At 44.1% G+C, this 20,351-nt stretch overlaps 1 protein-coding gene across 2 annotated transcripts in view; it reads right to left on the bottom strand.

Moving 5' to 3' along the window:
- Positions 1–10,364: 10,364 nt before the first annotated feature.
- CHDH (choline dehydrogenase) overlaps positions 10,365–20,351 on the bottom strand; it is a 46,688-nt gene continuing 36,701 nt past the window's right edge. For both annotated transcript variants that reach the window (XM_069206439.1, XM_069206440.1), the window contains exons 6-8: positions 19,466–19,608; positions 15,639–15,741; positions 10,365–15,271 (exon numbers count right to left, since the gene is read on the bottom strand). In XM_069206439.1, the coding sequence (XP_069062540.1) occupies positions 14,853–15,271; positions 15,639–15,741; positions 19,466–19,608 (665 nt within the window). In that variant the 3' untranslated portion in view covers positions 10,365–14,852. The remainder of the gene's footprint in view (positions 15,272–15,638; positions 15,742–19,465; positions 19,609–20,351) is intronic.

Raw genomic sequence — 20,351 nt, forward strand, 5'->3', positions numbered from 1 at the left:
GACAAGATGGAAGTACTGATCTTCGCTAACAAAAGAAACACAAGGAACAACTCCTAGTGACCATCAGACCTATGACCTACACTCACTCCCTTCCACCACACCAGGAACCTTGGATCCATTATTGTCAACAAGTTCACCATGAAATCACTGATCAACGCCACCTCTTCTACCTGCTTTCTCACATGCTACATAAGATCTTCAAGTGGCTAGCTCAGCACAAGAAATGCACCATGACACAGTCCCTCATTACCAGGCAACAGGACTACGGCAGCAGTCTCTATGTAGGAATTGCCGCACACATACAGACTTCAAATCATACAGAACACTGCAAACAGATTCATCCTTGACCTTCCCTGACAAACCAATCACACCACACCACAGGCAACTCCACTGGCTCCTCATACATAAGAGGTGCCACTTCAAGCTGTTGACCCATGCACATAAGGCTCTACACAACCAAGGGCCCACCTACAATAACCACCACCTGAACTTCCATCAACCAACAAGAAGACTACGCTCCATCCCCCATCACTTGCGCACACTCCCAGCATCTTCCGAAGCAGAAATGGATGATGCTCCTTCTCCAGCATAGCAACAAAGACCTGTAACACCCTCCCTACGCAACTCCAAACCATCATCTCTCTTCCAGAATTATAAAGGGGCCTCAACACCTCGCTGTTGAATGAGCCTCCGGGACCTCCATGCACCTGGATACCTTATTGGGTGACTGGCAGCACTTTATAAATCCTGAGTGATTTCTCCTGGAGGCTGTGTGAGTCCATGGAATCCAATGGCACCACCTATGGGTATGCTGGAGTACTTTCAATAAAATATTCTGGATCCAGTCTGGTGCCTGGGGGAATTCAAACGGTGTGGTCCCTGCAATTAGATAAAGTATCCACCAGAAAGAGCATTATCAAAGCTAAGTACCTTGTTCTTACGGCAGATCTGCATCACCCTGCTCCCTCCCCTGATGAGTTAGTGGCTTTTCTAAGATCCCAAAGGGTGCAATTGTACTTTAACTGTTTTAGTGCTGTTGTAAAAGTTCCCTCGGTTCTTCTCCAAATGCTGCTTCATATACAGTCTGATGTCGTACCTAAGGTGATGCAGACACAACTGAGCTACAAGGCTCTAACTGGCAGCACTGGAGAGCTACTGCTGGGAAACAAAGTTTCCAGATCCAGTCTGGTGCCTCGTGGATAGTTATAAGGAGATTCTGGGGAAGGTGCAGTGTCTGCCAGAAATACCATTAATGAAAGTAAATAACTTTTGGTAAAGAAATCCAACTTTATCCTCTTGAGCAGATATGATTAATCTTGGACGAGTTTCGAATTGTCCTGCAGTTTCTAGGGTAGCTTCAATGCACTTTATGTTAACATTATTAGACTAAGCTATTTGTTGATCCGATCTTCCCTGGATATTCACCATTGCCTTGGCGCTCCAGGAGAGAGTCCATGCTACTGGATGTTATGGGGCAAGCATCTTCATGTCAGGCAGTTTGACCTTATGGTCTTCCAACACCACTTGCAGCCTCTAGTTTCTACCACTCCTAATGGAAGACCTAGCTGTCCCCACTCTGTCAGAGCACAAGCGGAAGACGTTTACAGACCCACTGCCAAATGGCATGGATCACAGTAAGCAGCCACTGCTTACAGGGATCAGACTCCCTCTAAAACTCACCCTTAGGATTCATTTTGTACAGGAAAGCGTCCATTCCTGCAGAGAAACAAATCCTGCCTGCAACAAAAGCACCCTTGCACCATAGCACAAGAGGGACTGTGTTGGCACTAGGCTGCATTCACTGCGTCAGCGCAGGCAGAGAGCAAGAATGTGTCAAATACTGGTGCCTATGGCATATTCCTGCTACTCCCTTCCATGCAGTGGGGGGCCCCCTCCCTTCCATGCAGCACAGCAAGTTGTCTTGCAGCATTGCATGAAATACTGATAACTCTGTTCCTTTGTATCATGAATACAGATCAAGAGACCGGAGCTGGCTTTTCTTCAGACATGGCAGATGGCAACATCGGACAGTTGTCCTAAATATTGTGAGTTATGATTATTCCCTTGTCTTCTTGTAAAGATGCCATTCAATACCTGCACAACTCTCCTCCCTTTTCCGCCTAAATCACCTTGATGAACGAGATTTATTTGCGCATGCCCTCAGGAGCAACAGAATTTGGCTCAGATTTACTAATGCTTTGCGCCAGTACAAAGCCATGCACATTCTTACAAGGATAGTTACTTACCAGTGCAAACGATATTTGCACTAGAAAGGCGCCTTTTCTCAGCACAAATAACGCTTTGCGCTGCTTTATATTTAAGAGGGTATTACAGTGCAAACACCTGTAGTTTTTGACATAACAATCTCTCCTCTGTGTTTTCACCCTTGCGCAATGGAGCAAATGTGGTTGCTGGGCTGTGTTATGCCACAAAAAAGTAAATTTGCCCCTTGGTAGTACCTCAGAAAGCGTACACTGTAAGAAGTGTTCACCATACAGGCTCTGGACTGTTTAGTCTCTGGAACGTCAGGATTCTACCTTTCATACACCTGTTGCTCAGCAACACAGGAAATACCAGATATGTGTAGTGTGAGGCCAATACTTTCCAGTGCTCGTGTATGGCATAACCTTCGCATCACATAGTTCACAAAAAAGGATGCCAGGCAATAGTGGCGGCCCTCCTCCATTATCAGGGGTCTACGTTTAACTCTTGTGTAGACGATCAAGTAATAAAAGAAGACTCCAGACTTATTTCAAAAAGATAGATTAACTACAATCACCACTTTGTGCGCCCTTGATTTCTCGGTGAATCAAAAGAAATCCTGTCTCATACTCGCCTAGCCGGGTCGATTTTAGAGACTCAAAAGCTGCAAGCACTTCCTCCTGGCACCACTTTGGAGCACAGATATCAAAGTTTAGCAAGGATGCTCCTTTGGTTTCTCAGGGTCATGGCTTCATGCATTTTCTGGGTACCCTAGCCACATTGCACATGATGCCAATACAGTGGACATTATGCATGTAAAATAATATGTTCCATGGGCAACTGAATGACCTGATTGTCTTATCCTAGATCTGACTTCCAGCGAGGGACTCCTTCAGGCCACTTTGGCTGACAGTCACAAGAGTGCACATTTAGTCCTGAGGATCACATTAGAGATCTTACATTCAATGATTTCAGGTCTCCACTGGGAAAATCTTGCCACATCAACATTTGGGAATTAAGAGCAGTCAAACAGTTTATGTAGGTTTTCTTTCCAAACAAAGGAAACAGGCCCAGGTCACAACAGACAACACCACAACCATGTTTTACTTGAACATACAGGGAGGAGTGGAATCCAAACTGCTCTGCAAAAAGTGATAGAACTCTAGAGCTTGGTCATAGACTGACAATTTCCTTACCTTCCGAGATGCTATTTTTCTTAGATACTCTAACTGCAGATTCCTCACCATAGAATATCCTCCAAGAATCATAATCGATCCTGAGAATTTTCTAGCTGTGATCTTGCATGCGTTGTACAGCACCATGCTGACTCTATACCACATGGGAAGCGATGGAGCAGAGACTCATATTATTCATATTACTGATGGTGGACCACCTGGCAGGATCATTGAATGCCATAGTAGATGAGCTCATTTACCACCCTCTGACAGATCTCGAGTGGCAGCTACATCCGGAGGTGGCGCACGGTCTTTTCTGCACATATGGAGAACATTTGCTCGATATTTTCACCTCCGTCGAGAACATGCAATGTCAGCACTTGTGCGCATTGGAGATTTCAAGGTGACTTTGTCCCATTCAAGTGGAATTCTGGAAACCTGTATACCTTCCTGTTGATACCAGATCAGGACAGACTGGACCCAAGTCATTCTAGTGGCAACAGATTGGGCACGGAAAGTATGGTGTCAAGAACTACTGGGTTTGAGCATATGTCATCTGATTATGCTGCCCATTAGGGAGAACCTGCTGTTGCAGCTACAGGGCAGGGGTCTGCACCCAGGCCTTCACAGTCTCCACCTTCATGCTCGGGGATTGAATGGCGACAGCTGGACACTGTCGACCTTCCTCATGTGGTGGCAATATCATCTTGGCAGCCCACAGCCCTCAATGAAAACTGTGTATGCCTGTCGTTGAGAGAAATGTATAGCTTGGTGTAACACACCAGATTGACCCATAAAAAGTGATCTAAAGTCCTGTTATTTTCTCTGTCTCTTGCCCGTCAAGACTGCTTCAGACACAGTTAAGTGTTATCTTTCTGTCTTATGGTTGCCAGATCGATTTTTAAAAGGGCTTCTCCACATTTCAACCTTCTGCCTTTGTCATGTCCCAGTGAGAACCTTAATCTACTCTTGAATATTTTGATGTGCACTCCATTTGAGTCACTTCATAGTTGTCCTTTACAGCTCCTTAGTGTCAAAACTGTTTTCCTCATTGCCATCACCTCAGCACGGCGTGCGAGTGAGCTTCAGGGTCTTTGTGACAATCCACCACACAGTTCCTTCTTCCCAGACAAACTGGTTCTGCGGACATGGGCATCCTTTCTGCTAAAAGTTATGACGCCATTCCACAACAGTCAAACCATCATCCTGCTGGCGTTCTATGCTTTGTCTCACCCATATTTACCCATACCCATGCCCAGGAAATATTTCATTACTTGGACCCCAAAAGAGGGTTTAGGTTCTACATAGATGCTACCAAGGAACACCATGTGCATGATCAGCTCTTTATGGGTTCCTGTGGAGTGAAAAAAGGCAAGGGAATGCAGAAGAAAACCATCTGCCACTGGATCGATCTCTGTATTAAGATCTGTTACGAACTGGCTGCAGCCTGCTGAGGCCTGCGTGCTCATTCCACAAGAGACAAAGCTGCTACCATTGTGTTGCACATGGAGCCCCTGTCCGAGACATTTGCTGAGTAGCTACATGGGCATCCCCCCATATGTTCACAAAGCATTATTGCCTGGACAGACAGGTTCACCGGGAGGGGCATTTTGCTCACTCGCTCCTGCAGAATTTTCTGGTATGAATCCAGTCACAGACCCACTCCCGAATAGGTTACTGCTTTGCTATCTATTCAAAGGGTGAAGAATCTGTGCTAGGTGTCTCTAGCAGAAGAACAAGTTACTTACCTTCAGTAATGCTCTTTCTGGTAGAGACTCTTAACTAGCCACAGATACCACACCAACCCTCCCAGCCTCTCCGTTCTGTGCTTGGATTCTATCCATTAATAACATTCCAAGTCTAGGAATCTGCACGCTGCCTACCAATTTGTTTTTCAGGCTCTGCACCTAGATGCACGAACAATTTTTAAACCAACTGACGTCACCGCGTGGAAATGGCACCACAGGTCATTTCCGTAAGTCATCGCCTTCCACAGCACAAACCAACTGCTGAAAAGTTTTCAGATCCCATCTGACGTATAGGGAATATTCAAAAGTCAAAGAATCTGTGGCTAGACAGAGGCCCTCATTCCGAGCCTGGCGGGCGGCGGAGGCCGCCCGCCAGGCTTCCCCCCTCCGAAATACCGCTCCGCGGTCGTAAGACCGCGGAGGGTATTCCGAGTTTTCCCCTGGGCTGGCGGGCGGTCTTCACAAGACCGCCCGCCAGCCCAGGGGAAAACTCCCTTCCCACGATGACGCCGGCTCGTAATAGAGCCGGCGGAGTGGGAAGGTGCGACGGGTGCAGTTGCACCCGTCGCGTATTTCAGTGTCTGCTTTGCAGACACTGAAATACTTTTAGGGGCCCTCTTACGGGGGCCCCTGCCGTGCCCATGCCATAGGCATGGGCACGGCAGGGGCCCCCAGGGGCCCCGCGACTCCCCCTCCCGCCATCCGGATCCCGGCGGGAGAACCGCCAGGAACTGGATGGCGGGAGGGGGAGTCGGAATCCCCATGCCGGCGCAGCATGCTGCGCCGGCTTGGAGGATTCCTTTGGGGCAGCGGGAAACCGGTGGGAGACCGCCGGTTTCCCTTCTCTGACCGCGGCTGAGCCGCCGCGGTCAGAATGCCCCGCGGGGCACCGCCGGCCTGTCGGCGGTGCAACCGCGTCCCACGGCCCTGGCGGACTTGTTCCGCCAGGGTCGTAATGACCCCCAGAGTCTTTATCAGAAAGAGCGTTACTGAAGGACAGTATCTTGTTCTTCTTGTTTTTTCCCTTACTGCACCCTCAAATAGGGAGTGTGAACAATTGTTGTAACAGTGTGCTGATCTCAAACTTGAGACCTTTTTGATTTTAGAAAGAGTCCGTGCCACACAACAGGAAATGGGAGAACAGTATGGAATCAGTGGTTAGATAGTGCATCCACCAAAATGAGCGTTACCAAGGATCTTCTGATAGATACTTCTAACTGCAGATTGTTCACCTTAGCATAGATACCAAACCACTACCTCCCAAAGGTGGAGAGTCTGTAAAGTGGACTTAAACCAAAAGTCTTGTGGAAACAAGTGGGCAAAGTGTCCTTCCTGTTTAACTTGGCTGTGAAGGTAGTTGTGCTTAGTAAACATATGCACAGATGTCCATGTCACAGCTTAGCAAATGTCAGGAACAGTCACTCCCTCACACAATGCAGATGTAGTGGCCTAGGCCCAGATGGATGGGCTCTCAGACTTTCCTTGGGTTGCTTCCAATACATAGCAGATCCTGATGCAGTGGACTGTTGATCATGACAGGGAGCTCTTCTGCACACACTTTCCTTTTCTGTGGCCCAGAAAACCTCACAAAAGCTAATTGTCCAATCAATTATAAAACTTGCAGCCCTTTGGGGACCGACTGATTGAGTCTTTCCACTTCTGAAGGGAGAAAAGAATGCTGGATGTGGAAAATGATCAAAAAACACAAGCAAGGGTGGCCCCACCACAGAGTGGGCACAGCTCTCTTTTCAATTGCTCTAATGACAACTGTGACCATTCAAAATCAATAAAGTCTTTGCATGGCCCCTTGTTTGGCCCAGCCACACATATCATCCTTACCAGAAGTGTTGGAAAGCTGAGTGATAGAAATTTGTGAATTCCTGCAGATCCCAGATTTTTCACTCACATAAGTGTGATTTTAGCCAACAGTTGATGTTAGCAGCATCTTCTGTAAGAAAAGGTATTGGGATCCAGGCAGGTCACACATATTTTTACTCCCCAGAGTGTCTAGCTTTCAGAAACGTTTGGGTTTTAGTAGGTTTTCCTGGGTGGCAGCCAAGCCCAGACCAAAATTCCACAACTAACTACATGGCCAAAATAGGTCATTTTTGATGACAGACATTTGATCTTACCATGTTGCATTTTGATGCTTTTCCTTTTGCGGGTCACACAACTGCACTAACACTTTTATTGGGAGGAGGGTGGGAATGTTGGTTGGTGGGAATGTTATACCTCCCTCCAAATTCCGGAACTTTCCCCCACAGAAATGTGAGAAAAATGTGTCATTTTAGCCAAAGTTTCAAGTTTGCCAGGCATTATGGTTTACAAAAGGTAATGAGAGCCATGCAAGTCACATCACCCAGGACTCTTCCTGTGTTTCTAGTTTTCAGAAATATCTCGGCTGAAGACAATTTCCTGGGTGGAGGCTGAGCAGGGGACAAATTCCTCAGCTACAAACATTGACAAATTGGGAATTTTTTTATGCTGAAAATTTGATGATCCTTGTTGTTTTGGAACCTTTGGTGTTGTTGGCAATAGGCCCACCCACACAAGTGAGGTACCATTTTTATTGGGAGAAGTATGGGAACACATAATAGTAGAGCATTTGTTATTATTATTAAATACATTTCTCTCACTTTTTGGCTTTCAGATGTAAGCCTGGCATTGAAGAACCGAAAAGACTTGACAGCCGCACCGTTCTCTTTGGGAGTAAGCAGTTTCCAAAACCAGCACGGAACTACTAAGGTGTAGTAGGTAGCACTAGAAAGTTCAGTTTAGACGATAGTATTTGTTTATTCTGGGGGTCATCTTGTAGATGCCATTTTTAAATAGTGTAACACCCTGAGCAGTTGAGATTTGGTTTCCAAAGTACATGCGAGAATCTACTTTTGTGACTGGTGGTATACATTTTGGACCTCTGGGGTATTGGTATAGTGCATCATAATCCAACACGGACCCCATCTGTGAGCACAGTATGATGCTCCTCTACAAATCTAGTCACAGGAAGTAGAGACATGAATGGGACTATAAAACAAAATCCAAAAGGGCTTACACAACACTACCATAAGCCTCACCTCCAACCTTTCCTCCCCCATTCCTTCATGCACCTTCCATATATACTGAATAATCACATTGAAAGATATGCTGGTATTTAGGAGGAGGAAATTCACAGACATTTTGTGCTGGTTTAGCGTCACAAAAGTGACGCTAACCAGCACAAAATATTGTGACCTAATGCAGCTGATATTAGCGCTGGCTCTAGGGAGAGGGGAGTACCATATCTTTGTAGATATGGCGCTCTCCAGCTCCCTCCCCGTCATGCAACACAGTGCAGCCGCTGCATTACCAGGCAGTAATGTAAATCTGGGCCAGGGGGTAGGGTGTATTATTTGAAGCGCTAAATGAACATGGGTCCTGTATGTTGATTTAAAGTCTTCCACATTTCAAAGAAGACAGAATACAGACACTGGTCACAATAAATGAATAAATGCAAGGTTGCTATGTGTTCAGCAGTGTATGAACTTTTGTTTGAAAAAAATCGTCAATTTTCGTGAAAGTAAATCCCTGAAAATATGTACACATGTAAAAAATCTGATTCACATAAAAAGTTTGTGGCAAAATGTATATTTGTAAGAGGATATGATATATTAAGAACTCAATCATTACATAATAAGGGGAATTACCAATTGATTAGGTAATGGGTTTGGCAATGACGTCCTCATTGCGCCTTATTCCCCTTAGAATACATGTGTAAATAGTTTTTTATTTATCGCCTACAGTGTTTTGTTCATATCATGGATACCAGGGTGAACATTATTTTAGAAGGGTACCATCATACAAAGAATACCCACAAAATGCCAAGAGTTCTCTTATGGTAGTTCCAGACTTGCACAGGTGTGGAAAGATGCCCTCATTAGCAAAGAAATAAAAGCACTGCATCACTGTAACTCTGAGGTATGAGTAGGCACCATCGTAACACGAATATCGGAATTAAGTGAAGAATTACCACGATTATGTCAAGAGTTACCACCTTGCCAGGGACAGTATTTTCCAAATGTGGGTATCAACATGCCACAGGTGTTCCCAGTGTGCAAACTATTTCCACTGTACCCTGGCTAGCATTATGCTAGGAACGGACACCATGATTGCAAACTTTAACCTTAGAAATACCATCGAGGAGATGGCCAACTATGGGGACTGATTAGTGGGTGATATGTCAAATATTGCCAAGCTGAAGGACACAGACATCAAGCGCACTCAAACTCTCAGACACACACGCAGATACCATCCACAGCAATGGAATACTTAAACTTACCCATCACTCCCACATTGGGCATGTATCTGCTCCTTTATGACAGTTGCGGCTTCTTCCATCATCTGCTCATTAAATCCCAGGAAATGACAAAAGGGAGCGGGTGCTTCTGAGGTAAATACAGGCCAGGTGTAATAAGGGATAGAGATTTTCAGTCAAACATTCTAAAAATGGGAATTCTGGACAAATGATTACTACCCCAGCTCAAAGCACGAAAAAAAAAAAACAAGCACTGGCAATGTCTATGGGTATGGCTTATGAACGAAAGTGTCTTCTTGCTATTGAGGCTTAGGCGCTCAATAAGTCATCATACATACACTCTGTGTCACTCATCTTTGCACTTGTGCATCCATCCACTGACACAACGGAAATAAAACACACAAACTCTACAGCGCATGCAAAATGAATTGAATGAATAGAAAAAGAAAACATGTTGCTGTCTAAACATGGCAGCTATATGGCTGCAATAAAAAAAATAAACAACTCATGGGGGTCAGCCTTGTAAAGGTATTGTGAATAGTCTGTTATTTTAAAGTGCAAGCACGGTCACTACATGTAGACCCAATATTGTTGCCATCTTGGAATAGTAAAACAATCATACATTATTGATGTTATTCCATAATGGGCAACTGATTTCGAGGAATTGGCCACGTACGATGGACCACACTGAAGATTAAATTATTGGCATGCAAGCGACCCGTTAGCGCTGCCTGCAGAGCTGTAGGTATCCTCTTAAGAAACATGAAACTAAAAGGAGGAGAAGCAGAGAAATGAAAGGGGAATTATAGTAGGAGAAAAGAAAAAAAGAAAAGGACTGGCCAACAAGTTCTGACACCGAAGTGCACTCCTTTACAAATGGGTGCGATTGAAAAATGCAGTCAGTCGCAAGGCAAGAGACTAGAAATCAATGACTGATGTAGACTGAACCATACCCCTTGAACATATTATGTTCTTTATTTAATGATTTGTTTTATTTACAACATCCTGGCAGACAGCTAAAAAAAGATTCTACCAAGAATGATTACAGTGAATATTTTGTCCCCTGTTTTTTAGAGGCAGTACCCAACATCAAAATCATTCTCTACAACAGAAATCTGTGACATTTCATGTAACAAAATTACTTACTAACTGTAGTCTTTAGAACAAAGAAATAACAATCCACCCTAAATGCCTATTGATTTTAACATATGCTTCAATCATTAACTGAGCCTTTCCCCAGCTCACTTTTCAGGCACTACTTTTTTTTTTTTTTACCTTAAGCACTCCTTGTGATTCCCAGCTATTTTCACTGTGCACTGCTCTTGCCCCATGTATGGCTCCACGTTGGTGTCTCCCCAGTGTGCTTCTCCTTGGCCCCGTCTCCCTACATTGCTTGCTTGCCTGTGTGCTTCTCCTCCTTCCCCAGCTCCATGTTGCTCTGTGTCTCTCACAGGTGCTTCTGTTCTTCTCCCGGGCTCTGCATTGTTCTTTCTCATGTTGTTTCCCCCAACTTGCACCCTTTCTTTTGCATCCGCTGGCCCTCCGTGTTGCTTTCCCACTACCCACCTGCAACCAGCTTACCTTTAAACGCAGGAAATGCCTGTGGGTTGCAGAACAGATGTATGAAATTACGCATCCTACAGGTCCATGGACATCATCTAGTTGTCCGGTCCAGAGCAGACAAGATCTGGGCCAGCTTAAGCATTCTGAATGTGTCCTTCTGCATGACGGCATTCAAGCGCTGTAGGTCTAAAAAAGACCTGAGGCACTTATCCTGCTTAGCAAGAAGGAAATAGTGAGAGCAACGACCCCTTGTATTTTCCAAGTCAGGAACTCTCTTGATAGCAGCTTGGGAGAGCAATAGCAGCACAACAGCTGCATGTGCTTGTCAGAAATGTATTTTGGCTTGGAAAGAAAAGTGGGGAGAGCAGAAAAAAATGACAGAACACAGCCATGCCCGAGGGCTCACCAACCTGGAAGAGCAAACTAAAATGGTTTAGTGACCGTTGTACCACAGAAAGAGGAATTGGGGGATTGATGCCCTTGGCGGCCTGCACAACCCAAGTCCATGACCTTGAAAGGCATGGGGTTCCTGGTTCACTGGTTGTCTCTGGCAGTCACTATTTATTTTCTGGAATAATTTCATAACTTTCTGAACTGACCTGGAAATTGTTTAGCTGGGATGCCCAGCCCCAAAAAGCATGCCGTAGCTCTACTGTCCTTAAAGCACTCTAATGCTATGCCTGTTTTCTCAATGAAAAGGCGGGACCCATGAAAGGGCATTACCTTGATCAAGGCTGGTTTCACAACAAAGAATCTTGCAGAACTCTTCACATTGTGTCAAAGAACTGCAACACTAGTACCTACCTACTGCCCTTTCTAGGAAATCCATAGTATCCAGACCTGCAAAGATAATACACTTGGCCATGTCCAATCCAACATGAGCCAAAGAGTCCCTAGGAGATTGCAGGCAAGATCTCACTGGCCACGCCCCACAGGGCATGTGTGTAATCAACCTCCAAACAAACTCAGGGCCAGACTGGTTGCAGGGCATTTCATTGGGCTGGCAGGGTGCCGCACTTGTAAATAAACTATACAAAAACAAATGGCATAAAAGCTTTCCATTTGTTTTTGCACTATGTATTTAGAACGTAATACCCCTTAGCCTGTCCGGCCCCGAACAAACTGCATTCACGGATTGTAATGCTAGAGTGCTCGACGAAAACATGTGTAAGCCAAAAGCCTCCATCCAGAGGAGTGATTATAAATTACCTAGAATTTCCCTTAATGATACATCGGGGTGCTGTTATCGCTGTTGTGGCGATACAGTTGTGGCCCGAACCCAGGCACCAATGACACACCTTGTGCAGGTTGGTGACCAACATCTACTTATTGCAGTTACAACATGCCTTGAAACCTTGTCGTTTTGGGAGGGAAAATTGTTCCCTGTCACACTTGTAGAATCACTTTTAGAAGTCATCAAAAATTTAAAACAAAGATAGGATCAGAGCTCTGGAGCTGCATTGGAGGATACACAAAGAAAGGAACTGATGTCAGCTTGTAGGGGTGGCACTTATATTTGGCTCTGCTCAGTCACTTTTGGGACGTTATGGAACGAGCAACGCGCTGAAGAGTCCCACACTGCAGAGTGCTGGGGCAGTGCTGTAAAAGGTTTTCAGATCTAACCCGGTGCCTGGGGAGTATTATAAAGTGATGAATCAGCAGTTCGAAGTATTCATCAGAAATTACCTTTTATCAATGCAACCATTTTTCGAAGTACAAATAATTTAATCAATTTCCGATACGCTCTTTTTGTGGGGGTTTATTTAGATTACTTTTTTCCTACTGTTAAGTTTGGCTACATGTAAATTACACCATAATAGGGCACTAAAATTGACTGTTTCCTTCCTGCAACACTCAACTCCTGCCTCTACTCTCTTGCCTCCTACTATCTCCTCGTCATTTCAGCCTCCTTTCCTCTTTCTTTGTTTCACGTCATTTCAATCCCTTCATCTTTCACTTTGAAAACCATGTCCTTTGTCATTATCCCTTGACTCTCTCCCTGCTGGATCCCTTCCCTTTGGTTCCAGTTTACCAAAAAAGTAGACCAGAACACACATTCCTCCATTTGCAGGCAACATTATTTATTTAAGTGGATATTAAAATATTGGTATATATGCTAAAGCAACGATGCAAGCTCGTCGGAGGACATTGAAAAACAAAGTGATGGATGGAATGCTTGAATTAATCTCAGCCACTACTTATAGCTCGGGCTGCATCCGAATGTATACTTTTTCACCCGCCATGCCATCTCAGTTTAGACCCAGCTATGTGCAAATCAGCTTTGATCCTGCTCTAGAGGGAACAGTCCAGCCCGAATTACCAGGCCAGGTCCTCCCTCAACTGGAAAACAAGCACCTCAGGACCGGTTGCGCCCTCTGAGTGTTTATCAGATTTAGATTTCCTAACCTGATGCTAAATTACTTTTTAGGTTGAGTTTACCAAGCACAGCATCAGTCTGATTGTGAACAATATCCTGTAGGCTTATAACGAATATAGAATGGCATGCACCCCACCCATTGCTTACCATTTGTTGGCTTCACTGTCATTCTCGTTTGCCTTATTCGTATTCGATGGTTTGCCATGTTCATCTTCTGTCTGTACCTCCCCTGGAGAATTACCAATTTAATAGTGTCCTTCTCCTGCTCACTTTCAGGCAAGTCTTTTTTTCTTTTGTCTTTAGCACTTCACAAGACTGCATGTGTTTTCCTGCTGTCTCCCAAAGGTGCTTCTCATCAGCCCCTCCATGCTCCCTGCTGCTCTCTCTCGCCCTTGTGCTTCTACCCCACTCCCCTCTGTGATGCATTCACTCTTATGAGTTTCCCCCATGCATTGTTTTCTTGCCCATATGCACTCTCAGCCCCATGTAGCTCTCCTTCCCTGTTTGTTTTTCTCACCCTTGCGCTCCATGTTGCCTTCCCCACTCGGATCGGTAAATAAGAAAAACACCTGCCTCACAGGCATCTCTAAAAACCACTGGCAAAACCAGCACTTGCTAAATACGAGACCTATTGGCTTTGCCAATGCTTGTTAATATTCTATCCAGGTAAAGTTTTCCATCTGTTTGGTGCAAATACAGACAATGTTGGATTCATACAAAACATTATCACAATTACAATAGCCTAATTTCTTTTATTTAGAAAGATGTGTGGAAGTTAAGAAGCCGTGCTTGTTTCCAATTACTGCATTTCCTAGAAAGCATGAATGAAAACAGCAGTGCACAGAATTCGAAACGCTTTCATGCTCTTTTGAAGGCAATGCGAATGCCGAAAATACTTGCACCTTTGACTTACAGGACTGGTCACATATGTGACTACGCCACGGCCATGCTGCTGCTGGGGAGTGGATTGTTTTATCACTTGCAAAGCCAACATCACTGACAAATGTTAATGGGCGGCCTTTAAAGGCCAGAGCTCTTGGCTTTGCCAGTGCTTGTTTTCCTTACAGGTGCAACTTTGGTATTAGGAACTCCGTAGCAGTGTCCAAATGGTCTGCAATCCTATGACAGCTGCATCTCCTGAGATACTGGCTGTCCCGACCAACCGCCAGGGTACATTGTGTCCTTCCTCATCACAATCCAGCAACCCCGGCCGCCCACACACCACACGTACTGACCGCCTTTTTAAACCTCGCCTTCCAGAGTGTCCAGCCGGGGCAGCTGGTGAACAGCATGCTCATCATATATGTAAAATAACGCAGAACAAGACAATACAGAAGAAACTTAATTCAACAACGTACTACGTAAATTGAAGAGTATATAACCATAACAAGTACATAACCTAAAAGAATGCTGAAAACAGATTTGTAGTGGTGTTGCTTGCAGTCATTGCCATACTTAGTGATTGGTGATGGGCTATTCAGAGCGTGGTCCAGAACTTATCGCTGAGAATTTAAGTTTTTGGGTTGGTATACAGGAATATTTAGCTCATGTAGGGAAGGAAGACCCTTTATTATGTCAGCAGCTTTCTCTGCTATCATGATGGTTGGTGCGTTCAGATTGCCGCTCACGACACTAGGCATTATAGATGCATCCACCACTCGTAGATTCTGAACCCCAATTACTTTAGTTTCGGGATCCACCACTGCGGCAACATCTGAAGGCTGTCCCATTTTACAGGTGCAGGAAGGATGATAGGCACTGTCTGCTTTTTGTCTGATAAACGCATCAATTTCGTCATCTGACTGCACATTGTCCCCAGGGCGAATTTCAGGGCCCCTGAATTCGTCAAATGCTTTCTGTGCAAATATCTCCCTGGTGAGCTTCACACACTGACGGAACTCCCAGACATCACTTGCTAGAGAGAGGAAACATAATCTATGTTTACGAATGTTGCACTTATAAAACAATAAAACACTGTGCAAAAATGTTTAACACAAATGACCTTTTGTACTCCATTTTAAGGGGCATTAATTGCAAGTACAACTATTACTCATTTTAACAGTTCTGATTTTATTGACCTCGAAAGACTGCGTAGTTAAGTTGGACTTAAACAGGTCTGAACTTGTGACTAATGGATGTAAGTGGCTGTGCGAGAGGTTAATTCATTCACCTTACCAGCTTGCACCAAAAACGTCCGATCTGCAATTTATACCGTTTGCAATTTCAGTGTGAAGTCTGAAAACATTTTAATGTCTGTCCTGCTTCTAGTTTGTAATATTTACCTGTTGACAGATAATTAGGATCGAGGATTGGATGATCTTTCGGATCTGCGCTTTTTAGTTTCAGCCAACCGACACTTGTGCCCCTCATGCTTCCAATGTGAACCTGTAACATATTTAGGAAATAAGGATAGGACACTTGCATATTTTGTCTGTGTGAAAAATGTGCAAAGGAACCCCATGCAGTGCATGCTTTGTTCAGAGGTCACCGCCGCAGGTGAAGCTACACAGTCACCTATTTTAAAATAAATCTCCACAAATACCTTTCACTCACTGTTTTCTTTAAACTTAAATTATTTTCAATTTCTAATGCCGTTAGCCAAAAACACAAAACAAAAAAGGCCTAAAATGGTGGTTCGACCAAGAATTAAGGGCTATTCTTACACACAGACTTAACAGAAAACCTTATGACACCTGAATTCAAAATGCTGATCACGTCAGTCGTCACTTTTCTGTAGTTGGGATGAAAGCAGATTCAGGGATGTGGAATTCCTATCGCCTGACGCCCGGGACATCTTGTTTGGGGTCAAGGGCAACAAGTTTTTATGTTTACTTTGTCCTTGGGACAAGTAGGCCCAACCCTCTACAGCACAAACCCTTTGGCTGCCTGTTTACAGAGAGTGGAACTCTCTGCAGTTGAGGTAATGTGTTTCCAAAAGATAATGCTGTTCGAACTTGTATTTATGGTTCATTATTTGAAATCCTTCATTATTAGGGTGAGTGCTGTAAATAAATGTTTTAAGGTCACACTTCACTACTGATGTTGGTTCCAGTACAAAAAAAAAACGTGTATACACGTTTGAAAAGTTTAGGCTATGAGGCTAAGTATAATGCTCCCAGAATGCTCTCTGATTAGATGCAAATGAAGTGTCATTTAGTAAAATGTGTTGGTGCATGCTAGTATTTCCCAAAAATATTTCTAATGGAAAATCAGTGTAACCATTTTCAACACGATTATGGCAAGCATGAAAATAAACAAACACTGACAAAGCCAACTGATCTGACATATTTTTATAAGTCTTTTAGTTTCATCAATGCGTGTCTTGTTTTGACATGGCTTTTGTAACACTTTATTGTTGTGGGAGCTATCAGGCCCTCAACACTGTAACAAACACTGGAAAAAAAAAAAAAACGTTTTTGAACTCTAAAAGCACACGTTGCCACCAGTGGCATAACAAAGGCCCCGCAGCTGCCCTCCTGGTGGCCCCTTCAGCACAGCACCTGGCCTGAGTGAGTCTGGAGAGGGGGCTCCTCCATGTTCTTTGCAAAGGGGCACCCTCCAGTTTCGTTACGTCAATGATTGCCACTGTAGTTCCTGACACTGAACAAAACTACTTTGTGTGCCAATATGCTCCTTGTGGAAGAGCAGAATGCGATCGCTCACAGTAAAGCCAGCCGAAAGAGAGAGAAATAGAAGTTTAATAAAAACAAAATGTTTTGTTAACACCAGACCTAATTAGGGACCAAGACCCACATGTAGGTAGCTTTTTGCATGTCGCAAACAGCGACTCTCGCTGTTTGCGGCGTGCAAAAAGCACATTGCGATGCACAAACCCAGTTTTGCCATTCGGTAACCTGTTTACCGAATCGCAAAACGGGTTTGCAACTCGCAATTAGGAAGGGGTGTGCCCATCCTAATTGCGACTCGCAGTGCAATGTAGGATTGTTTTGTGACCGCGAACGCGGGCGCAAACCAATCGCAGTTTTCACCCATTGTGAATGTCACTGTAAACATTTTTTCAGAGCAGGCAGTGGTCCTGCGGAACACTGCCTGCTCTGAAAAAATTAAACAAAAACGTTTCATTTTTCGTTTTTGTAATGCATCTCGTTTTCCTTTAAGGAAAACGGACTGCATTACAAAAAAAAAAAAAACAGCTTTATTAAAAAGCAGTCACAGACATGGTGGTCTGCTGTCTCCAGCAGGCCACCATCCCTGTGAGGGCCGCCATTCGCAAGGGGGTCGCAAATTGCGACCCACCTCATGATTATTCATGAGGTGGGCATTTGCGAAGATGGTGCCATCCTACATTCAGATTTGCGACTCGTAAATTTCGAGTCTCTCTGACTCGTAATTTGCGGGTCGCAAATCTGAACCTACGGACATGTGGCCCCAAATTCTTAAAGAAAGTCACAAAAGTGCACCCATGGTATATGTCGTACCCCTATAAAATATTTGTGAACTGTATTTTAGCATGGGTAAATACGATGTGTAGATTTGCTCATGTGAAAATCTATTGAGCATTTGCAAGTTCATTTTCCCTTCAGCCACTTTCTTCCCAACCCTGGAAGAAGTTCTAATTCTGCCATTGTCAGGAGTAAATGTCCAACCTTTCTTATTATGGGAAAATATTAGAGAGAAGCTGGTGAAAATCTTTAAAACATGCAGGTTAGTAGGTTTGCAGACTCAAAGGCATTTCAGCCCTGGAACTATTGCTTACTGCTTCCTCCAGCCCCAGTATGCAGATCTGCAGAAAGGTGGAAAAATAAGGAAATTGCTACAGTAGGGATTGAAACTGCAAGTATTCAAGCCCTACTAAGGTAGTAGCCCTGGCATAATCAGAGAGGCTATTATCAGAGCTCTTACATAATGAGATTGCTGCCATATTTGTCGCCACACTACATGGCACCAAAGGGACAAGTAGATCTTTTTACAGGACAAGTAGATTTGAGAAGCAACCTGTCCCCGGGACAAGTAGATATTTTAATAAATTCCACACCCCTGAGATTGAAGCTTCGTAGGCGAGGCTAACTTCCCCCGTGCTATCTTTAAAAGACATTTTAAACAAAATTAGGCATTTCTTGGTAAGAGTTGGGATACACTTCTAGTTTTTATTTCCCCAAAAACGGAAAGACTTATGGAGATCGTAGATTACAGTTGATGGATATGGTCATCTTTCCACAGACTAACTCGTGGTCTTAAGGGCCTTACTTATGAAGTATTTGCGTCGCTTTTGCACCACGCAACGGGGTGCATGCACAACGCAACTGCTAAATGCGATTAATCAAGTCACACAAGACTACCTTGAGTGGCCATAAATGGTTTGATGAATCCAGAGTAACGAAAGGCAGCACAAACTGCTGCATTGCGTTACTCTGCCTGAGGAAGCATTCCATGGGAGGTGCGTGGGTGTTCCCATGCAACAACCATTGAACTTGACACATTCTCATTCACCATACATGGTAGAGCTGGGAATGTGCCAGAACTGCTACACCTCCCCAGGTGAGGCGTAACAAGGAGAAATATATTTATTTCTCCTCATTTTTTCCTCTTTCTATGTGCGCTGCATTCTGCAACACATAACATATATAGGATGAAAAAAATGCCTCAGCGGATTGCTTTTATGCAGGAAGATGGACCTTCTTGCACAAAACAATCCTGTTTACAACGCAGACATCCTTACACCATGGTGCAAGAGTGCCTGCTTTGGTGCTAGGCAGCGTATTGTGCGCCAGCACTGAGAAAAGACAGGAATGTGCCATATTATTTTGAATACAGCACATTCCTGCCCTTTCCCTGTCACGCAACGCAGCAAGGTGACTTGCTGAGCTGCAGCACACATTCTTAAATATGCTCACAGTCCCTCTTCTGTGTCTGTGCTTTGGATACATTCATAAATATACACGTGCTTATTGTTCATTAGATGGTACAATGGCTTGTGGGTACAGTTCTTAACATTCTACTTCATGGTAGCACATCTACTTAAGCTCGTGCATTTTGCTAGTTTTCTAATATATGCAATTAAAGGGAAATGCAGCATGTGGTTTTCGTCTCAGCGTCTGGATCGACTTAACTGCTTCGACAACTGGTTCTTTAGCTGCAACATGCTCACCTGATAGCCTTCCAGTTTTGGTGCAACTCGACCATGGTCAATCACTTGCGAGGGCAGGAAATGGAATTGGAGGTCTGGATGAGTGACCCCAGGCCCACTTCTAATGAACCCCCCGGATTCTAAATGAGAGGTTGCTCCTTCTCCTGTCGAAATGGATAAAAAGCACAAAGAAACAAGCATTAGCAAAATCAACATGTCTGGCTCTAGCAAGTGTGTAAATTGTATTTATTTTTTGCGAATATATGGCAAACGCAAAAAAAAAAAAAAAAAAAAAAGACTAATGCAAAAAAAAAAAAAAAATGTAAAAACAAAGGAGTTACAGACGCATGTATCCTGACATTGAGGTGCAATTTATCTCAAGCGGATCAGCACATGTGATCAGGCAAAATGCAGTCACTCAGTGCAAGGGAGTCAATGATTGAAATCGGCTACCCCACTGCACATACTATATGCTGGGGATGAAGCAAAATGTGAATGACACTTGAATAGACCAATGGATGAAAAAGGCACCTATTATTGTATTTTTGCATGTATTTGTACTAGTCATTTTTTGGAAAGCAGGTTGACGAAAAATCTAAAGCTACCTCCATGCCACACCTGAAAATATCCCTACAGGTTTCGTAATGCTTAAGAAGTTGGAATGTCAAAGCAGTATTCAGCTCCTGTCGTTTGTGACATTCAAATAGCACTGTGGTGTGGTGTTACACATTTATGGGGTCCTATTGGAAGTGGAATGGTCATTAGGGAACCTAGGGAAGAGCTGGATACTCTTTAAGATTCATTGTTTAAGCTTGCATTAAACAACTGTTTTTTGTTTTTGTTTTAAAAAAAGTCAGTGTCTAGAAGGAGGACTGATCCTCTTAGTAGTTCTATGCTACAAGGTCCT

This window comes from Pleurodeles waltl, chromosome 9, assembly GCF_031143425.1.
Source record: "Pleurodeles waltl isolate 20211129_DDA chromosome 9, aPleWal1.hap1.20221129, whole genome shotgun sequence".
NCBI lineage: Eukaryota > Metazoa > Chordata > Amphibia > Caudata > Salamandridae > Pleurodeles > Pleurodeles waltl.